The 20,434-nt window shown below is 33.7% G+C and overlaps 5 protein-coding genes across 8 annotated transcripts; all 5 read right to left on the bottom strand.

Annotated features, from left to right (window-relative positions):
• Window positions 1-487: 487 nt before the first annotated feature.
• LOC133691202 (reticulon-like protein B5) lies at window positions 488-2,370 on the bottom strand. The gene is made up of 5 exons (XM_062111606.1): window positions 2,061-2,370; window positions 1,668-1,848; window positions 1,430-1,571; window positions 1,038-1,107; window positions 488-951 (listed from the first exon to the last, which is right to left on the bottom strand). The coding sequence occupies exons 1-5, from the start codon at window positions 2,254-2,256 to the stop codon at window positions 785-787; spliced, it is 756 nt and encodes a 251-aa protein (XP_061967590.1). The 5' UTR covers window positions 2,257-2,370; the 3' UTR covers window positions 488-784.
• A 2,317-nt stretch (window positions 2,371-4,687) lies between these two features.
• Window positions 4,688-6,927, bottom strand: LOC133691047 (probable methyltransferase At1g29790). Of its 4 annotated transcripts, XM_062111365.1 has the most exons (3): window positions 6,673-6,927; window positions 6,367-6,440; window positions 4,688-6,281 (listed from the first exon to the last, which is right to left on the bottom strand). In XM_062111365.1, exons 2-3 carry the CDS (start codon window positions 6,399-6,401, stop codon window positions 5,018-5,020), a joined length of 1,299 nt encoding a protein of 432 aa, XP_061967349.1. In that variant the 5' UTR covers window positions 6,402-6,440; window positions 6,673-6,927; the 3' UTR covers window positions 4,688-5,017. The 4 variants fall into 4 exon arrangements, with proteins under 4 accessions (XP_061967349.1, XP_061967348.1, XP_061967346.1 ...); XM_062111364.1 differs by having other exon boundaries at window positions 6,367-6,926; XM_062111362.1 differs by having other exon boundaries at window positions 4,688-6,472; window positions 6,673-6,926.
• Window positions 6,928-7,816: 889 nt separating this feature from the next.
• On the bottom strand, window positions 7,817-8,733 carry LOC133691048 (RING-H2 finger protein ATL67-like). The gene has a single exon (XM_062111366.1). The coding sequence runs from the start codon at window positions 8,622-8,624 to the stop codon at window positions 8,028-8,030; it is 597 nt and encodes a 198-aa protein (XP_061967350.1). The 5' UTR covers window positions 8,625-8,733; the 3' UTR covers window positions 7,817-8,027.
• Window positions 8,734-13,900: 5,167 nt separating this feature from the next.
• Window positions 13,901-14,656, bottom strand: LOC133691240 (late embryogenesis abundant protein At1g64065-like). The gene has a single exon (XM_062111664.1). It carries the CDS (start codon window positions 14,604-14,606, stop codon window positions 13,953-13,955), a length of 654 nt encoding a protein of 217 aa, XP_061967648.1. The 5' UTR covers window positions 14,607-14,656; the 3' UTR covers window positions 13,901-13,952.
• Window positions 14,657-18,737: 4,081 nt separating this feature from the next.
• LOC133691461 (late embryogenesis abundant protein Lea14-A-like) lies at window positions 18,738-19,817 on the bottom strand. The gene is made up of 2 exons (XM_062111974.1): window positions 19,528-19,817; window positions 18,738-19,183 (listed from the first exon to the last, which is right to left on the bottom strand). The coding sequence occupies exons 1-2, from the start codon at window positions 19,731-19,733 to the stop codon at window positions 18,934-18,936; spliced, it is 456 nt and encodes a 151-aa protein (XP_061967958.1). The 5' UTR covers window positions 19,734-19,817; the 3' UTR covers window positions 18,738-18,933.
• Between the last annotated feature and the right edge of the window lie 617 nt (window positions 19,818-20,434).

Below are 20,434 nucleotides of genomic sequence, written 5' to 3'. Positions count from 1 at the left end.
TCGATCAATGGCTGCCAAAAGCATACCTCATCCAACCTCAGAGTTGCCTTAGGTTTGATTAGAGCAGTCAGGGGCCAGGCATCTTAGGTTAGATTCAGATTAAACTAATTTTACGAATACGCCTACGAGAGTGAATGTGCAGACTCTGGCCGCTCACCTATATCCTGCTCTTTACCTGGTGCTCCCCAACTTGAGCTGGTACGCCCATACAGAGGTTTACACGTTACATCACAAGAAAAACTTGATGGCTAGAAAACGTAGACGTCGGATTATCCTCACACACAAACAGCAACCATAACACAAAGCCAAGTTTGATTGCATCCCTTCACATTCACACTCCCACATTGAAATAGTGTTACAGCCTTGCACATAAACATGCCGACCTTACCCCGTTAGCCAATGAGGATGTGTTTCTTTGTTTTATGTTTGGTCAGTTCAGGTAGATCATTGCCGCAATCATGAGCCAAAAACATCGACACAAACCAGGAGCACAAAGGTTCAAAATTTATATTATAAACCAATGAACATTTAGTCATCAAAAACCACCATTATAAGGTGTGCTATCTGGCAAACTGACCATAGGTCATAGGAATACAAATTAAACCTAAAACTCCAAAAGTAACACCCCTGAAAGACAATTCATTCAAAATGCAACCCAAACACTTTAAAACAATTAATAGGGGCGAAGAACAAAAGAAGCCCTAGCAAATTATGGGTAAAGCAATCACAAGCTGCAAACCCAGGTTTACCCAGTGTTTGCTGGAGACACAACAAGGAGCCAAATCTAAACTCTCTTGGCTTTCAAAGAAGCCACTGGGATCTTGCTCAGAACCTTAGCATCGAACACTGCATATTGCTTTTTTATCTCAACCATTGCCTTCTCTGCCAAGGGATCAACTTTGTCCTCGTACTTCTCATAGAGAACAGGTACAGTGTGCAGCAAAACAAAGCCTGTTAAAATCATAGGAAATATTCAGTGCATAAATATCTAGCACACGATTGAAAAAACAGCATAAATCAGTTTCCAAGGTCATTACATATATAAAACAAGGTCAGGAAATGGCACGAACTCCCCACAATTGACAGGACCCACAATCCGGCAATAATCTGGCATTAAAACAGACGAGCAATTTTAGTAAACCACAATGAGAACCAAAAGCAATTGTCCAGCTCAATTTATAATTTGTCAAGTTCAGGAATATACAAATGGCAAATGATCAGCGGAGTAGAGTAGAACATGAAAACTAGCAAAAACACATTCATGAACAAATAATGTAGAACTTGACAGCGTAAATTCCAGATCCATATGTAGCAGGAATAAGGTTGCAAAAATAAATAAATAAGAAATATTAAATGATCATCTTCAATTACAAGTTGAACCTCTAGAAACGTAACTAATGAGTATGTGAGAGATATTCAAGAAACATACCATGAGAAACTTCTTAAAGTCTTTTCCTGCCGCAACACTGCGTAAGCCCGCAAATGCACTATTGATCTCGACACATAGTGCTGAAGCAACCTGCAGGACCAGTTTTTCCGGAAGATGAACTTCTGGGATGCGAGGCGGACTCCTACAAAACATCGGAAAGAAAATTACAACCACCCAGCCTCTAATTTGTTGATACACCTCCCAATCCACCAAAACACATGAAAGAGAATATTATTACTTGTTGATGAGAGTACAAGCATTAGACCAGAGGAATAAGAGTGCAGCAGCGAGTATCAAAATGTGACACACTAGAGTAAGCAGGTGGTATTCGATCAACTCGAAAAGGACCCACATTGCGGTGACAAATCCAAGTACACCTGCTGAAACCTTCTTGTTCCTCCACAGAAACACATCAGCAGCTGCACAACAAATTTAACACAAAATCCACAGTCATTTTCTTCCCCTTTAATTTTCACACAGCAAAGGAAAAGGACAGCGACTACTAAATCTAAATCATATGCAAGTAACAATCTATCTATCTATATATATAATAGATCGCAGCATGATTTAAAAATATATATACAACAAAAATGAAAGTTTACTGAATGAAGCACGTCTTAAATGACCGTACGTTTTCCACCGCCGAGTACATGATGGACAGGCTTTTCTCTACCAAACAAGCGCCAAATTTTGGCCTTCACCGACTCCAAAGGATCCGGTTTATCTGAATCCAACTCCGAATCCGACGACGAAGATTCGTGATGGTGAACCTTCTCGATAATCTTCTCCATGACTGACTTAGTCGGACTCTCTGATTGCTCCGCCATTCTAATCTGGATCTTCCCAAATTAAGTTTCTTTTTTTTAATAATAATAATAATGTGAATGTGGGTGCGAGAACACAGAGCGGAGTGATGAAAAAGTGCAAGAGTAAAAAAGTACGTGAGGTGTATTTAAATCGTAGGTGTGGGTCCGAGCCTCAAGTTTGGAGTTTACGAAGCTGTGGTTTGGTTGAATTTGAAAAGGAAAAGGTTGGGCTGACGATCTCATAACTTTTATTAGATGTGAGATTGAGGAGATCGATGAGTTGACGGCGTTAACTGATAGATTTGCTTTCATACGTTGAGACAATGAAGGACGGTGGTGGATTGGATGGTTGTAAAGGCATCGAGACGTGGCATTGGTGGAATGGACGGCTGCTACTGTTTTGCTGGTCAGACAAATTTCAGGAAAAAAAAGAGAGATTATATTTAAGATTTGATTTTTTTTTTCAATGAGTAAAAAAAAAAGGATTTGAGGATGCCACTTGGGCAGCATCTCTTTCAAAGGAAAATAAATTGCTTTTCTTCTTCTTCATTTTAGTATTTTTCTTGAAAAAAAATGGTGAAGCTTTAGCTTTTGCCGACAGCTGCAAATTCTTTTTCTGTGAACATGAAACTGATGACATTTATTGTTGTTTACCGGTGCATGGGAAGGGAATTGATTATATATATATATATATATATATATATATATATATATATATATATATAGAGAGAGAGAGAGAGAGAGAGAGAGAGAGAGAGGTTAGCTATATATGAGCGCTGCTAGTCCGCACTTGTTCTTTCGGTACAGTAGCTGAAGGCCCAAAGTAAAAAAGGAGAGTTAGGGCAAAAAAAGGGTCCCCGGGGAGGGCACAGGCTGGAGAAGTAGTACTGAGGAAAAAAGGAAAGGAAAAAAAAGGAGCATAAAGATGGGTCATTGTAATTGTAAAGACGAGGATCTCGGCCCCCGCACTTGTACTGCCGGTAGCTAAGCAACTTCTCAGGTCCAAATCAGAGAATATTGAGGCTTATCAATCACCTCACCTCACCTCACCTCACTGGAAAGTCCGGGAGACAAGTGGGGATATTTTCTCAATAAACAAGCCTTGCAAATTTGTTTAAAGTGAAAAAGCGAGAAACAAATCAATCCCGTGGTGAGGACTGAGGAGAATTATTCATAATTTTTACGGTCAGCTGGTGCGGTTAAACTGTTATTTCATTTAAAAAAATTAAAAATTCTTTGAATTAATTTTTTTAATATTTTTAAATCGTTTTAATGTTATATATTAATATATATATATATATTATTTTAATATATTTTTAAATAAAAATACACTTTAAAAACAACTTCAATTACACTCATCAATAATTACTTAATCTATAAAAATAAGATTCAAAGAAAATCTTTAAATATATTCAACTGATAAAAAAATATTATAATATTGTTTAAAATAAAATAAAAAAAAAATTATGTAAGGAAAGAAAATCACTGCATCCTGAGCCATCAAGAGCATACCATAATTTTAAGGTTTTTAGAAGTTTATATGGTTATTAATTTTAAAATTCATGAAATTAATTAAAAAATATATAAATTAATTTAAATATTCATGTAAAAAAAAAACCATAACTCAACAGACCCACGTATCTTTTTGAGATTTCTTTTCAGTATTGTGCAAACAGAATTGTGGACAGTCCCCTTCTTCTTCTTCTTTGCTCAAGATTTTATTGGTTAAGCAGTCAGAGTAGTCTTCGCCCATTGGATATATAAAAAAGAAATGCAAGTATTTTAGATTGAGATGTTTGGATCACATCAGATAGCTAAAATAAAGTCCACAAATAACAAGGTCACGTGGCCTCTTTACTATAAAATAATTTTCATTTTTAATGACTTTTTTTTAATAGAAAATAGATTAATAAAAATGAGTTATTTTTTAAAGTTTAATAGTATCATCAAAAATAAATTAAAAAATATATTTTTAGTATTTTACTGTTATGGAAATGAGCTCAAAAATAATTTTTTAATTTTTTTAAATTTTATTAAAAGAATAACGATCAAATCTAACAAATAAAAAAGTTGAAGGGGGATGAGATTGAAAAAAATTAATCTAATTTGAAAGATGATGAAAATAAAAAAAATTATTATTTCATAAATTATTTCATATAAAATAAATAGAAGTAAAATAATGGAAACCAAATACGTTAGATAAAAAAAATTCAATTGAAAAAAAAATAAGAGAAAAACAAATAACAATAAAAAATATAAGGGCTAAAATTGATATAAAAATCAAATTCTAATGAATAAAATTGAAAAAAATACAAAATAAAATACATATTAATAAAAAAAATTTAATATTAAATTTGATACAGTCAGCAAATAAGAAGATATTTTTATTTTTTTATAATTTTAAAAGGTATTTTTTACAAAAAAAAAAAAAAAACTTGAGTGTAAATCAAACTAAATTTTAATTTAATTGGAAAGTATTATTTATTTTTAAATTTTTATTTGTTTACTCATGAAACAAACAGGTCTCAAATGGTAAAATCGTTTACAGGGTTTTCAACTGTCTATAACCAATCATAAAATGTGAAGATAACTAAATTAACAGGAAAAGCATAAATGTAATATCCTAATATATCATCAATTATTTAAAGCCGACGACGAGGCACTGATTTTTGAGCAAGGAATCAAGAATTCAAGATAGAAGCCAGGGAGAGTGGAGCAACCGAGCCCCAAAAACAAAGAAATCTCGGCTTTGTCGTGTATGCACACGCGCCTGCGCGTGTTATTAACGAAATGGTCTTGGCGGCTTCTCTAGCACAGCAGAGAAGAAAACTTCTCGATCATCCTTGTCCAGCTTTGGAACAACAATCCATTTATGCCTCCTGTACCTCAGCATCTTAAAGGCTTCCAAATAATCATCCAAGTCCTCTTTCAAACAGAAAAAGCTGTCGATCCAAAGCAAACCTCCTGGCCTCAAGACCCTATCCCAATCGTACAGTATAAAATCCAGGAGCACAAAATCAATCCATCCATCAAGAAACCTTGTGGTGTGTAACAAATCCAGGGTATTATCAAAGAATGGAAGCCGTTGATTTATAGTCAAGTATAGAGGTACAAGTCCCCGAAGTGCAATCATTTCGTTAAAAGGGGCACCAAGATTAATGGTTGCTGAGACTATTGTGACATTAAACTCTCTCATTCTTGCTGCAAAAGTCCCAGTTCCTACACTGAAATCCAATCCGATTCTGATCTCTCCTAGTTTGATGTTTAGCACTTCAGGTATCAGAAAATCTGCTGTAAGATTCATCTCGGGGTCAGAAATCACTTGTTTGATCCACCTTGGCAATTCATGGTCCGACAGATTGAAGCAATCTGCACACTTAAAGAATCCCTTGCGAGTTGTATTGCTAGCTAGGCAAGTGAAGTTTTTGCATCTGTACTGGCTCCACCGGACATTTCGATTGTCAGGAAGCTTCCACATGGACTCGTTGATGGGGAATGGCTTGCTGTATAGCTGCGGGGCCCTTGCAAAGCACCTCCTCCTCGGTAACGGATCGCATCCATGAACCATCAGCTTTTGAGCTAGCTTCCAATCATCTTTGCAGATTTCACCTACATCATAATCCATATATTCTTCAATATCTTTCTTCATTGCAAAACAAGCATGGCCAATGCTCGTGAACGTTCCATTAGCTCCCATGAAGTTCTGTTTGCCTAAACGGTTGGGTTTGATCCTTACATACTTGCGGATCTCTTCAATCAGAAAGAATTTTGCAGGTTCATCCGACTGTTGTTTTCGTCCTGCTAGAGGATGGACAGCTCTGATTTCACTGTTTTCCTGGGGATTTCCAGTTGTCTGTAATGACTCAATAAGTCCCAAAATATCAGCAAGAAAAGCACTGTATCTTGACACTATTGTTTCTGCTGACGAAGAGTCTATTGGCATATCTCTCATCTCATTCATTTCTTTCTGGATCTTGCTAACTACAGTTTCGACAGCTATGCCCGGTTCACTCTGAAATCCGCCTTGATACTCAATATTAACATGACTGCAGAACGTATCAGAAATAAAAAGAGATCTAATAGAGTAGAATTTGGACAAAGTAGCAATAGAGACCAATAGAGCTAAAATACCAAGAATAAAGATTGGCCTGCGAACCCCACCCCATCTTCCTAGCTTCACTGAAATGTTAGGTTTGGTCATCTGTCTAAAGGAAACCTCAAAATCGGAAACTAGTCACTGCCAAGAAAAACAGCAGAAGCTACTCTAACAAAACATGTGTCTGATCATGAACAACATGCTAATAGAAATCAGATGCGAGGATACCAAAATTGCTCTCAAGCAATGATATTAGTATCAATAATTCATCAAACAAAGACTTCCAAGCAGTTATGAACTAGGAAAGAAAAAGAAAAGAACGAGGGATATATCAAGGATACCTGAAACTTTGAAGCCGAATGAAAACTATTGGCTTGGAGAGGCAAGGGGGAGGGTGGGGGGGAGATGAGTTTGACTAGACGCCATATAATTTAATTGGTTAAAAATCTGCTAAAATATTAAGATTGGAAGATTTTGAGATCTGAGGCAGATCGAAGTTGTATTTTCTAATCTTATTGAGTTCTGGGCCTCTTGGTAATATTTCCTGAGGTAGTCTACTTTATATGTTCTCAGTGTATTTTAATATATCCATCCTATTCAGAGATAGCTTGCATCCTAGGATTTGATCATGGAAATTGCACATTACTTGGTCAATCTCGTTCCCTTAAAGCTTCCAGTTTTCTTGCAATAACGTCTTCACTGTAACGCCTGCAGGATAAAACAAGCTTCTGAGGAGAAATGGGCCACTGCCCAATAGTACAATTAGTTACAATTGGCTAGCCTCAATTTTTTATTTTTTATTTAAAAAAAAAAAAAAACCGAAGCAGCAAGTCAAGCAGGTAGAAGTGTAAGGCAAGAAAAGGTTCGATTTGTACTTGGAAAACTAAAACTAAAATGGATGCGGGATAGTAGTGGCAGCGGCAACCGTTTAATATTATAAAAGCAGTTATTTTTTAAAATTCTTTCTATTTAAAAATACATTAAAAAAATATTTTTTATTTTTAAAATCAATTTAGCATCAACCGTCGAAACAATCTAAAAATAATAATTTTAAATAGTTTAGCCCAAACCGCCTGAGTCATTATACGTTATTTAAGTCAGTAATTGCGTTGGATGGACTTCACTTTCTTATCTGTGTATCTTGAGAATGACATTTTCTTCATATGGCCACACGATCATACATAGGAATTAATACATCTCTAAATGCTACAAGTTAACCTCTTTATATACATACATACATACATATACATACATACATATACATACATATATGTATGTATGTATGTATATTATTTCGAGACTTATCTATGCTTTATGGTTACCAAATTCTTGCACGTCCATGACTCATGAATCTTCAAGAAAAAGAAAATTGAAGTAAAAGCTCCAAGGCAAATCTGTGATTAGCAAAAACGAGAAATTGAGGTTGATGGTGTCTGAAACTGCCCAGGCAATGGTTTGTTGATGAGATTATCTTGGGAGGTGGAATGCGAGCAGAACAACCAAACAGCAGTTGGATTTAACACGAATACATAACACTACGGAGAAAGAAAATAATATCACACCAATTCTGACATTTTTTATAACAATCCAAAATTAGTAAATCCAACAAAACCCCCTATACCTACTCAATACCCACACCAAGAATTTACAATTTCCATTTCCCACCACTCCACATCCAAATCAGATGAAGCCAAAATCACCTCCTCCTCCGATCTTCTGCATACTGCGATAAGGGCACAACCTCCGACAATGGTGTAGAGAGCGGAGTAGGCAACGGTGAGTTCCGACAGACTGGACACGACCCGTTAAGCTTAAGCCAGGCATCAAGACAGAGCGAGTGAAAGTAATGTCTGCACTCAGGCATCATTCTTAACATCTCCAAATCTTTATACTCGCACAAACAGATCGAGCAAGTATTGTTAAGATTATCGGTTCTTTCACTGAACCCACCATCTCTACTAAACTGGAATTTCGGGTACGAGTTTATAACAGCCTGGTCGAGTCCAACAGCAGCACCTTCCAAATCACGTTCTTGTTCTTCATCGTCTTCAGCGACGAAAATAATGCGAGGAAGTATTATTCCATCAGCTGTAGAGTTTGAATAATTGTTGTTGTTGTTGGAGTTACGAGAGCGATTTCGGGTGGCGCGACAACATATGTAGGAAGCAAGGAGAATAGTGGAGACAAGGACGAGAAAGCCAAGGGCTATGGCTATAGAATAGCCAAGGCCAAGGTTTGTGAGATAATTAGAGGAGGGAGGGGAAGTGGAGGTGGTGACGGTGGCGGGGGACATTTGGGTTTAAAGAGGAATTGGGAGTCCATTTGGGGGGTGAGAGAATAGAAGGGTCTGGGGATTAGGGTAGATTTTTTTGGGGGGAAGGTGGGTGGATTTTCCAGCTGCTGCATTTAATACAGGGTTTGGAAACAGAGCGGGGCATTTAATTTGCTTGTAAGTAGGAAAATCATATCATGGGCTTTGGGCCTTCTTTGTGCTTTGGAATTTTGAGGGTTTTAGTGGTATTACAATTTATTTTTTATAATACTATTAACCATATAAAAATAATTCAATTTCAAAAATTTACTTTCCAGATAAGTCACTTCACAGCAACCAAAAGGGACTAAATATGGACAGTTGTTTCCTCTTTTACGATTCCTCCTGTAAGTGGGAGTCATCTTTTAACTCAATTCGTGTGAGATGACGTCAAGCAGCTCTACTTGTCGAACTAACACCGCCATGGTGTTTTTTTTTAAAAAAAACAGTAATATGAATGTTCGGACTAATTTACATGCATCTCGACTAATTCTACGAGCTTTAAAATTAATGATTATATAAGCCTCCAGTGATCATCATATAAACATAATTGTTACTAGATTTAAACTTGAGATCACAAATAAAATAAATATTTTAGTTCTAAATTTTTATTACTAGTTGACCTCTAGATGATTAAAGAGTTTTTTTTTTCTTCTGACATGAAGCTGGACATTTAATGTTGTTTCAATAATTATCAGTTTTGTTTTTAATTAAATGATCAATATTTTTTAGCATCGAACTATCAGTTACAATTGAATTTAAAGCGAGCACTAGGCTCTCTCTCTCTCTCTAGGAAAGAACTTTTTCCTTTGTTTTATATTCTTATGCCATCCATTACCAAACTTCAAGGTGACGAAAGCCTCCCACTTCCAACCAATTGTGATAGGTGATATTGGAAGTTACCGAAGAATTTAGGAGGATCCTCCGACTAACTTTTAGCAATTTGAAAAATTAGAATGGTCTCGGAATTTTCCTCTCCCCACCTTTTGGGCTCGCTATCTATCTAAACGAGAAAGAAGGGATTTAATTGTTCAGCCTTTGACCCGGCCAGCATGCCATCTTATTTATTTATAAACTAGTCTGCATTGTCGCACTATACTGGGGCTTGAATTATATATATATATATATATATAAGTTATAAAAAATCATTTCGTATTATTAGTAAACTTTACATGTTATCCTTGAAATCTTTGAACTTTAACTTCTTATTTATTCATGGTTTAAAATTAAAGTAGATGTTGTCACCCTTATTTATTAGACAAGTTTAAAGGAGAAAATAAAAAACATATCAAGTTCATCAGCTAATTTATAATTCAGGTTATGAAGTTTATTGGATTGAATTAAATTTTTTTGTTTTGTTATATAAAAAAACACAAAACTCATTTATTTTTAATTCAATACTAAGTGATAAAATTCAATAAAAACTTTGTGTTAAAAAATAAAATAAAAAAATATAGAAAAAGAGTCAAATAACCCAAGGGGCCAATAAAAAGAAAGGTATATGTCTATCACAACTATAGTTTTGACCGGCGGGTCAATCCAGAACTCAGTCGATCCAAAGCTAACTAAGCCAAGTTTAAAAAAAATTAGGGGAAAACAAAACTTGAGGGTGACCGATTAAAAAATCAATTGCAACATGATAATTTTTATTTTTTATTAAATTAATATTATTTTGATTTTAAAAAAAAATTAACTTAAAACCTGAGCGAATTTAAAAACTATGATCACAATGCAACAAATATCCACGTCACTAGCAGGAATCAAACTTGCCATCTCAGTTACCCCCACGTGCTTCAGCCACTCGAGCTACTACCTGACCTTTTATTGTTTTATAGTTGTTAGTATAATGGTGGCACTTTGTCACGTTCTCCATGTGAATAGCAACAAGAGCGTTTCAGCCCAAATGGAGCTAATTATCCATGGCCATATCCTCACGGGTTTCTAAGTAAAGCGCGTGGTACAACAAGCAGAGCATGCACAAACCATGCCAATGAGTTCCCGATTTTGTCTTTTGTTTAAAAATGCTCACGTATATATAATTAAAAAAAAAATTAGGATTTTTCATATAAGAAGGGAGTAACTATATATATGGATCCAATCAAGAACCAAAACTCCTCAATACCCACTCGCTAGTATAGTTAGATTAAAAAAAATGAAATTGATAGAGTCGCTACTGGCTAGACTTTCCTACAAAAAGGTTTTCTATTGAAACATGAGATCTTTTAATGTTTAAGTTGGAGAAATAACGCACATAAAATAAGAAAACAACAAGAGAGTGTAAGAGAAACCATGAGTTCTATCTATAAATAAATAAGCTTGTGTGGCTTGAATTTGATATGGTCTTGAATGGTTTGAACTGGCTTGCATTAGCATCTAAAAATGACCTTCTTTTATTACTTGATGATCAGGGTACAATATATAGAACTTTTTTTTTTTATTTGCGTGGGGTGTCCGGGCCAGCTTGCGCGCATCACGACTATTCTCCACGGCTCACTGGACATCCTGCAAGCCCAGGAGCAGGTAAGGCACCGCGGGGGTGACAGACGTGCACATAGAGGGTCGAACCCGGAACGGGGACGGAACAAGTCACACGATTGACCACAGCGGCTAGACCCTCAAGTGCTACAATATAGTACTTAATGTGTGGAGTTGTGGATATCTCGTAAGCATGGAAGTGGTATCATTTGGTGGATCGAGAGGTTTATCACCATATATATATAGGTTGCGCGCGGTGATTGTTGTGTTATTGGTAAAGAAGTGTGGATATATAGAATACTATTTGTGGAGAAGTGTGGTGCTTGCTTTAGATAGATCGATTTAATTTCTGTTCTTGAGCTTTGGTATTGACATCTTAGGAATAATTAAAAATATATTTAGGTGTGTGTTTTAATTATGTGAGGGGGAGAGGGAATGTATGGAACAAAGAAAATATACGTGCGATATAGAAAAGTACGTATAACAGAGTGAAAATAAAAATTGGTAGGAAAGATTTTATGGCTGAAAATAAAAATATATTGACATCTTAGGAATAATTTATTGTATGGCTGAAATTAATACCTGCCTTTTTCAATATATGGACATAAAAGGATATTGTAGATCTCAAGTTTAAGATATATTCGAGACGTGCTCATTAAATTAAACCGATTAAGATATGAAATAACTTTGGAAAAAAATATTAAAATATATAATGTTAGAGAATTTTGCCTACTTAATGCACTGAGCAGTCCATTAATTGTTCCATTACTGAGGGCATTAGGCCTCAACACCGGAATCTGCTTCACCAAAGAAAGGTACTGGATACACAACCGCTAGCTAGATACACTTGACCATGTAATTTGCTAGCTTCTACTGCATTTTATAAGGATTTTTTTTTTCATAAATGATAAATCAATATCAATTTATATTTCAATCAAAATTAACTAGCAATATTGTTGAGAAAGTATTATCTGGTGCATTATATAAAAAAAACTCTCAGCATTCAAGATTATATATATATAAAAAAAAAAGTATTTTTGACCACCAAACCCATCTTCATGGAACTTATTAATAAGAGTGCTACTTGCGAATTGTTAAAACAAAAAAATCTGATTTAATGGACGACTTTTTTTTTTACTTTTTTTCCGTCATTGATATGCCTGAGGCCTACAAAGAAAAATTGTATACGATATAGTTAAAATAATATTTTTTTATTTAAAAATATATTAAAATAATATATATATTTTTTAAAAAAAATTTATTCTGATATCAAAATATTAAAATAATCTAAAAATAAAAAATACAAATTAATTTTTTAAAACTCTAATTAAAACGTTGTTATAAAAACCCTATTAATACCCCCAATCGGCCGTAACTGCACTGGCGTAACAAAGGAAGAAGGCCCTCCAAAAAGGTTAAGCGGTAGAAAGATAAAGCGATTTTATTTAAGAGCACAAATATTTCCATCGTCAAAATCCAAAAAATGGTCCCCTTCTTTAACTGGCATGAAATGGATTATTTGCACTCATTCAATTTTGGGATTTGGTGGCGGGCATTAGTTGGACAAAGCAACAAATTCTATTGGTCACTGGAAAATGGACACGTGTCCTCTATTGCAAATTCCTTGCTTCCACTCTCCTTGAAGCCCTTACCGTTAATTTCCAAACTTCGCATGCTTAATGCTAACCTCCCTCTACTAACCAAAGCGATTTTTTTTGGTCATCTTACTTTTTTTCTTTTTCATTATGGCCCTCGAGTTGGATCAGTGTCCAATATGCATAAACAAAAATATAACGAGTAACGTGTTCAATTAGCAATTTTAGTGCCTTTTGCCCTCTTTCAAAAACAAATGCGTAATTAATTAATATAGGTTACGGGTAAGAGGTCTCACCTCTACTCTTGCAGCTCTGTGGTCCAAAATATGCCGAACATGGTCATATTCAATGGAGTCAACACATAACCAACTTAAGTTCAGCGATTGAAACGCTGTGTTTGTAGTGCCTTTTACCTCTACAAAAGTTGTCTGCCACAGGTCACGCTGTCACAGGGCTGGCTTGTTCTTCCCACGCTCGGGCCGGGGACGAAGACAGATTTCCAATAAAGAGCTCATCCCGAAACAGGCGAGAAACAAACACAAACAAGAGAATATTAACATGCTGTGTAGTGTATACGAAGGGGAATAAAAAGGAAAGAAAGAAAAACACTTTGCCTTTTCGCATTTCTTACATATTAGCATCATGATGGAATTGCCCCCGTAAAACGGCGGCAATTTTTAAAGTTTCAATGTTTAAAATAACCGATTAATATGTAATATTTGATCCAATTTAATCCATTAAAGTTGGTTATGTAGATATTACAAATAATAATATATTAAAAAACGAAATAAATAAATATTAAGTGTCCAATGCGAGTTGAGATTTTTAAAAATTACCTAATCCAATTAAATCCGCATAACTCATTTAATATGTTTTTTTTTCCTTCTCTTTTTATTTTTCTTATACTCTTCAATTCTATTTTTTTAAATCAAATCTATAATTTATAAAATATTAAAAATTAAATTAGATATAATTATCAATACTAACCTGGCCTACGAACACCGGCAGTTTTATGTTTGTAAGTTTCTTCCCGTGAGTAGATTATGGTTTAATATTGAAGACCTCAAAAATCACTTCAAATCCATTTGACTGAATCGTTTTTTGGAGAAAGGGAAAAAAATAGAGCTCATATTTCACTTAGGAAAGTAAAGATGTATGGATCACAGTCCACTCAGTCTCCTACAACCAAACATCTGCACTAGGTATTAAAATACAAGAAGCAACAATAGTATGCCATGCTCTAAAAATCAACTTTCCGCTTGCACTTCTGTGTCTGAATTTGCTGACTCGTAATATTAAGTGTCATGCTGCAGGTCATTTTCACAACAATATTCCTCTTGACAATCACTATTTTCATCCTCCCTGGAACTCTTGTGTAGGAGGTCATGGACAATATCCCAGAGCTCATATCAGCATTCAGATTTGGGTTTGACATGATCCTGTCTGGGATGATATCCACTGTAACATTCATCCTCATGGTCCGTCTGGCCCTAGCATGGCCCGGTCCGTTTCTGGCCTCCCCAACTATCTGCCTGTCGTAGTAGAGGGTTGTGGTGGTGTTGCTATACTTGAATGATGCTACGTTGGGATTTTTAACAGATACATCTGCAATTAGGGTTATGTTCACCCCTGGCTTGGGAGTTGTGCCATTGCTTAGCTCCAACTTTGAGATCGTGACACTGTTCATTGTGATGACAGGGTCTTTGACACGAAAGACAGTGAAACGTAAAACTATGATCGCTGTGACTAGAATGACAAATATGGCTGTGACGAATACACAGCATTTGACGCATTTTCTGCTTCGTTTCTTATGGTGTTTAGAAGCCCCTTCTTCGTCGCTGCATCGGCGCTCCGCAGCCGGGGCCAGTGGTCTTACCTGCTCGCGTTTCGCCATATGGCTAGAGGTTGGAAGGGTATAGGAGATCAAGGATGCTTACAGGAGGATATTAGGTGGTCTGAACTCTGGTGGATTTTGGAAGTATTGTGTTGTGGTTTTATATTGTAATAGGAGTCAGTGGTGAAGTAATTGAACTTTGAATTTTGTTCAGATCGATGACATTATTTGATTAGAAATTTGGTTTCTGTCCCGATCAAAGCTTCAAGGTGTTGACTCTTGCCTCAAATGTATATGATCTTACACTAAAAACACTTATTTTAACATTTTTTTCTTGGCCAGTTTCATCAAGCACACGTCCATCATAATTGCAGGAGAAGAAAATAATTTAAAAATATATATAAAAAATATTTTTTATATAAAACAGTTCCAATTTCAAACGGAGCCTAAATCTTCAACTCACGAGGCGAAGAGAAGAAAAAATTGTTATCAGTTATTCATTTTTAAAAAAAAAAATGGAAACAACTTAGACTGTGTAAAATTGAAACTAAATTCAAAGATTATTAGTTCGCGGCATTGACAGTTGCTGAGGGTCAATTTGGCTAAAAATCGGCAGTGGTAATTAGGCCAAGTGTGACGCTAACTGCTAACCAACTCCTTCCTCGAAGAGATTATCAATAGATCGAGGAGCCTTCTTTCGCCCGCCATCTCACCAGAATTTATATAATCTGTTCAAATGAAGATCCTTTTGAGGTCGTTTTTATAATGATTTGAAATTGAGTAGAGTCTGCTTAATGATGTAAGGAATTGATTAAATAATTTACTGAAAATTATTTTTCAAAATTTACTGTGTATTTATTTTATATACTATTAAAAAATATCAACAAAAAATACTTTTTAGTCAGAAAAATTTATCTTTATTTTATGTTGTTAAGTATATCAAATTTGGTATTTAATCTTTTGATTTTTATATTTTTTGTTTTGAATTTTTTTTTAATTTCATCTCTTAGAATTTGATTTAATTAGATTTTTATACCAACTTTGGTGTTCGTTATTTTGATTGTTACTTGTTTTTTTTAATTGTATTTTTTTATCTATCAAATTTAGTCTCAGTTCTTTTAATTGCTATTTATTTTATTTAAAATTATTTATGAAATTAAATTATTTTTTTCAATTTCATTCTTTTTCAACTTTTTTATCTATTAGATTTAGTCTTATTCTTTTAATAAACTTGAAAAAAAAATAAAACATTAATGAGTTATTTTTTAACTTATTTTTCATGATATAGCTAAATATTAGAAAGTGTTTTCCAACTTATTTTTCATGATATTATCAAATATCAAAAATTATATTTCATAAAAAAATATTTTTTTAAATAAAACCACTTTCAGTAAAGAGTATAATCTCTTAAAATATATATACAAACCCTTATTTAAATGAAAACTTTAATTATGGCAATATGAGTGATTTTTTAAACAATCAGATACAAATATAACACTCACGTGCAAATGTGTATCATGAACAATTCATCATGCATGCACCAATTTACAAGCATATTTATAAAACCAAGACAATCTTAAGGCACTATGTTTTATTTTTAGATGGTTACTAGATATTCAGATAATTGTTTTTTCAACAAAAAAAATGAATACAAAAGCTTTTCCAGCATATTTTTTTGAAAAAATAATTAATCATAAATTAAAAGAATTACGCATGCATTTAATTAAATAAACCAAGAAAAATCTATGTCAATAAATGCAAAAACAAATATTCACACGTCTATTCGACTCACTTCGCCGCAATTGGATAAGTTATTTTTCTAACGCAAAAGAATGAATTTATAAGTGTTGTCAACATGTTTTTTGAAATAAAAAAAATATAACTATAAATAAAAAGTTAATACTTACATATAATAAAATAAAGTAATGATCATATACATTAATAAATACAAAAAAAATTATTAACATAATGTCGCATATAAGGATCTCAAGTTAATTTTTAACATAGTATAAAAATGAAATAATATTACAAGCGTATCATGATTCTTTTAATTGATAAATGTAAAGATGTTGTTTATGTCAAAGGAATTAAATCTTAGAATGTATGAAGAATGAGGTCTAATGCAGTTAAATTTTAAAATAAAAGGATAATCATTTTTTTAAAGTAAAAGATAAATAAGTATAATACTTAAGCCTAACTTTTCCTTTACTGAACATGTTTTTATATCTTAAAAGATTATTTTTTCTTAAAAAGAATAAATAATAATTATTTTTATAAATACATCATGAAAATAAATTTTTTATATAAAACATAAAAATAATTATAGATGAATTACAATAATATTTTCAAAATATTAAATACATACAAAATTATTAACAAATAACGGTTATTTATAAAAGATTAAGTAAATGATCTAAAAAATTAAAGAGAAGGGTATTAATTTAGATATAAATTAAAAAAAAATGCATATAAAAAGCTATAAATTAAAAAACAAATTAGAAGAAAAACAAAAATAAATAAATAAAGAGGTTGGGTGTTGTTAGGCTTGACAAGTCATGCCTGCATGCCGAACACATTTTGAGAAGGGCCAACATGCTTGGGTCCTTATATTTTTTATTTGAAAATAGCTGTGTTTTTTTGTGATACATTGCTTGCTTCTTCCCAGATTCTAGTCTTAGTGGTGGTTAGAAAATTAGTTTTTATTACTCACAAACCTATTCTTGACCTAAAACAACTATAAAACACAATATACATCATGATAAACTTGTATATACCTATTCAAATAATCCAACAACCCGTTCATAAATCAAAAGTTAATTAACTCAAAACCAAAAAGTAATTATGAGCTTAAATCTATCATTTTAGACAATGGAAAGACCAAATAACCTTAAGTGAGACTTCTCTCATCGAATGAAATTTATTGACATCAAGATCGATTTTTTTTGTGGTCTAATTGATATCAACTGAGATTTTCTGACTTTTTCTCCTCTCTCAAACAAAATAAGAAAAATGAATTTTTTAACCAAAATTAAAATTTTAAAAATCAAAAGGACCGAGAAAAGAAATTAAAAAGTATAAGGATTAAATTGAACTTTTTTGGCAAACTATAGATGTTGTCATCTATTTTCTTTACCTTTTTTACATTGATCCTCTATCTTTCAATTTTATCATTAGTTAATAACAATTTAACCTAAATTGGCATTCAATTTTTTTCTAAAAGGATGAAATTAAAATAAAAAATAAAAGGACACTAGTGTATAATGAGTCCGCGATTTACTATACTAAATGTGAGCTTCACAATACAACATAATAGCAATTTGTTGCAGGGAAAACACCCTCTAATATTTAGAGTTTTGTTAATGGGTAATAGCCCGATCTCAAGTCCGCATTTAAATTTGGGTTCGGCATGATATCCACACAACAACATTCAACTACGTGATCCATCGAGCTCTGGCTTAGACAGTCTCCAACTGAAATATTTTGGTATTGTAATTGGTAAAATATTAGATTTGTTAAGTAACTAGGAATTTTACTTTAAATTGCTAAGCTAGGCCGGAACTGACTTCTCAGGAGAGAGAACACATATGCTCTAGAAGGATAATAAATCATTAAACTAGAAAAATTAGCTTTTGGAAGGAAGGCAACTCCCAATGTCTGGAAGGGAAACGAGAAGGGCTTCAAAAGGTGTTCCTTGGGCTGCAAAAACAATTTAATAAACATGATTTTACTTTTTCAACATGTTGAAAAAGTAGACCGACACCATGAATCTTGTTTTGATTTAAGATTTTTGAATTGATTAGTGTGTTTTAGGATTGAAGGTTTTTTTGTGTTTTTAAATAAAAATAAGTTGAAAAATAATTATTTTTTTATCTACAAACTCAAATCTCGATTTTTGAATCATGGGACCAAAAATATTCTATCTAGTAGATGAGATGACATACCGTACATCGAAGATGGATAACTTGTAGACTCCTAAAATTCAAAAAAAATATATATTTTTTTTAAACTCAACCGGCATCTTCTTTTTTTGTTCTTGCCTGGACGCTGTTAATTGTTTTTTTTTTAATTCTAATTAATATCTTCTTCTTTTTTAAATTGTTTAGTTTAACATTTCTATTTTGCAAGTAACAACCATAATTAATATTTAACATCATAATATATATATATATATATAATAGCCAGAATAAAATATTTACCCACTTAAAACTGTAATTAGATTTTTCTTTCGATTTTAAACAAGATTGTGATAAACAGAGAACGCTTTCTGCGGGTGCCACTGACCAGCGAAAACTCAAGCTAAAATCACTATAAATACAAAAAACACACTTCCATTTTATTTATCCCTTAGCATACTAGAAAACAGATCCAGATCCAACCTAAGAGAGACTTAAAACATATCAGAGAGGGTAGGCAGCTTGAGTTCACCCTTCCTGGACAGAGGAATGGTGAATTTGCCAAAGATAGGAAGGTCAATTGTGAGACCCAACACCAACTCATAGTCTATATCACCGTCCCCAACAACGTCCTTCACTAAGCTCACAAGCACACTGTGTGGCACCTTCATCGGCACATCTAAGATCGTTGTGTCGTCCCCTTTCAACGAGCCAGGGTCTGGCACTGTCCCTGATGCAATCATCCTGCTCCCAATATGCAAATCATGTCAAGAAAAATCCACGCCTTAGGAAACTACCCATATAAAAATCTAAAAAAATTATCCATCACAAGTTCTTAAGCTTTCGGCTTTCCTAAATACTTGAAAATTGGATTAAGAGCCCCCTTCAGATTCCGCATTACCATCTTGAGTTAATCAACGACAAAAAAACATTTGGCAATAATTAATCTTAATTCGAAACCATACAGAGCAGGCAATCCAATAGTTTCCGACAAATCTCGCGAGTTCTTTGAACAATATTGCACACGTTTTAGATAAAAAGAAACAATAACAAAGAAGTGAAACGGGACGGTGAGTGTATTGAGTTACCTGCCACCGCTCTTGAAAGAGTAGGAGATCTCGCAAATAGGGATCGAAGTTCCATATGGGTTCTTGACAGACACCTTGGCACCATAGTCTATGCTGTCAGGGTGCACGCTTTCCAGATTCATGTCGGTGATGGTAGCCTCTGGGGTCTTGACATTAACCACCTTCTCTGCCACAAAATGTTTGGCCTTGCCTAGCAACTGCGACATTTTTGTAATTGCAAGATAAACTTAATTAGTCAGGGGCTTTGCTAGTTCCTTTATTTCCCACAGAAATGATGGTTATCCCTTCTCTAGCTTCTCTCCTGTTTATATTGTAGGAAATGGTAGCGTGTCTTGTCGTCGACATCGCTGAAGATACGTGTGTAAGTCGTGGGTCTCCCCGTGTCTCAAGATATTTTCACCACAGAGGTACGATCGAGGGAAGTCTCCTCTTAGCTACTAGCATATTGTATAATTAATTGTCAGTTGAGTACTTAAACAAAATGATTTATTAATTACATCCAGAGATGTTTTTAAAAGTTTTTAATTCGATACGTCTGTGCCTTCTTTTCTAATTTTATGTCAAAATTTATTTATAATGACGCTTTATAATGACGATAAATGTCACTAAACCTCGACAAAATTACCTATTCATTTAATGCATTGTTTCGGGACTCAAATCAATAATAGATACATACTAGATAGGTTTACAGAGCTTCGCCGCGAGAAGGATTTATTTTTCAATGACTATTTTTTTAATTTTTTTTAAATGATATTATTTTTATTTTTTTATAAAATATAAAATTTATTTAATTTAAATTAACTCAAGTTAAATATGATATTTATCTACTCTCAAATCAGGATTAGAAACAATGAGAAAATTAAGAAGAACAAATCTCAATTGATGAAATAAAAACAAAATCTAAAGA

This window comes from Populus nigra, chromosome 4, assembly GCF_951802175.1.
Source record: "Populus nigra chromosome 4, ddPopNigr1.1, whole genome shotgun sequence".
Taxonomy (NCBI): domain Eukaryota; kingdom Viridiplantae; phylum Streptophyta; class Magnoliopsida; order Malpighiales; family Salicaceae; genus Populus; species Populus nigra.
Note: the sequence above shows the minus strand (reverse complement) of the source record. Positions and strands in the feature narration are given on the sequence as shown.

Coding starts and splice junctions, on each gene's coding strand:
- LOC133691202 (XM_062111606.1), bottom strand. CDS start 2,256: ATGGCGGAGCAATCAGAGAGTCCGACTAAGTCAGTCATGGAGAAGATT. Junction 1,849..2,060: donor TGTACTCGGCGGTGGAAAAC/GTACGGTCATTT, acceptor TTTGTTGTGCAG/CTGCTGATGTGTTTCTGTGG. Junction 1,108..1,429: donor ACTTTAAGAAGTTTCTCATG/GTATGTTTCTTG, acceptor TTTTAATGCCAG/ATTATTGCCGGATTGTGGGT.
- LOC133691047 (XM_062111362.1), bottom strand. CDS start 6,436: ATGACCAAACCTAACATTTCAGTGAAGCTAGGAAGATGGGGTGGGGTT.
- LOC133691048 (XM_062111366.1), bottom strand. CDS start 8,624: ATGTCCCCCGCCACCGTCACCACCTCCACTTCCCCTCCCTCCTCTAAT.
- LOC133691240 (XM_062111664.1), bottom strand. CDS start 14,606: ATGGCGAAACGCGAGCAGGTAAGACCACTGGCCCCGGCTGCGGAGCGC.
- LOC133691461 (XM_062111974.1), bottom strand. CDS start 19,733: ATGTCGCAGTTGCTAGGCAAGGCCAAACATTTTGTGGCAGAGAAGGTG. Junction 19,184..19,527: donor TCTTTCAAGAGCGGTGGCAG/GTAACTCAATAC, acceptor TATTGGGAGCAG/GATGATTGCATCAGGGACAG.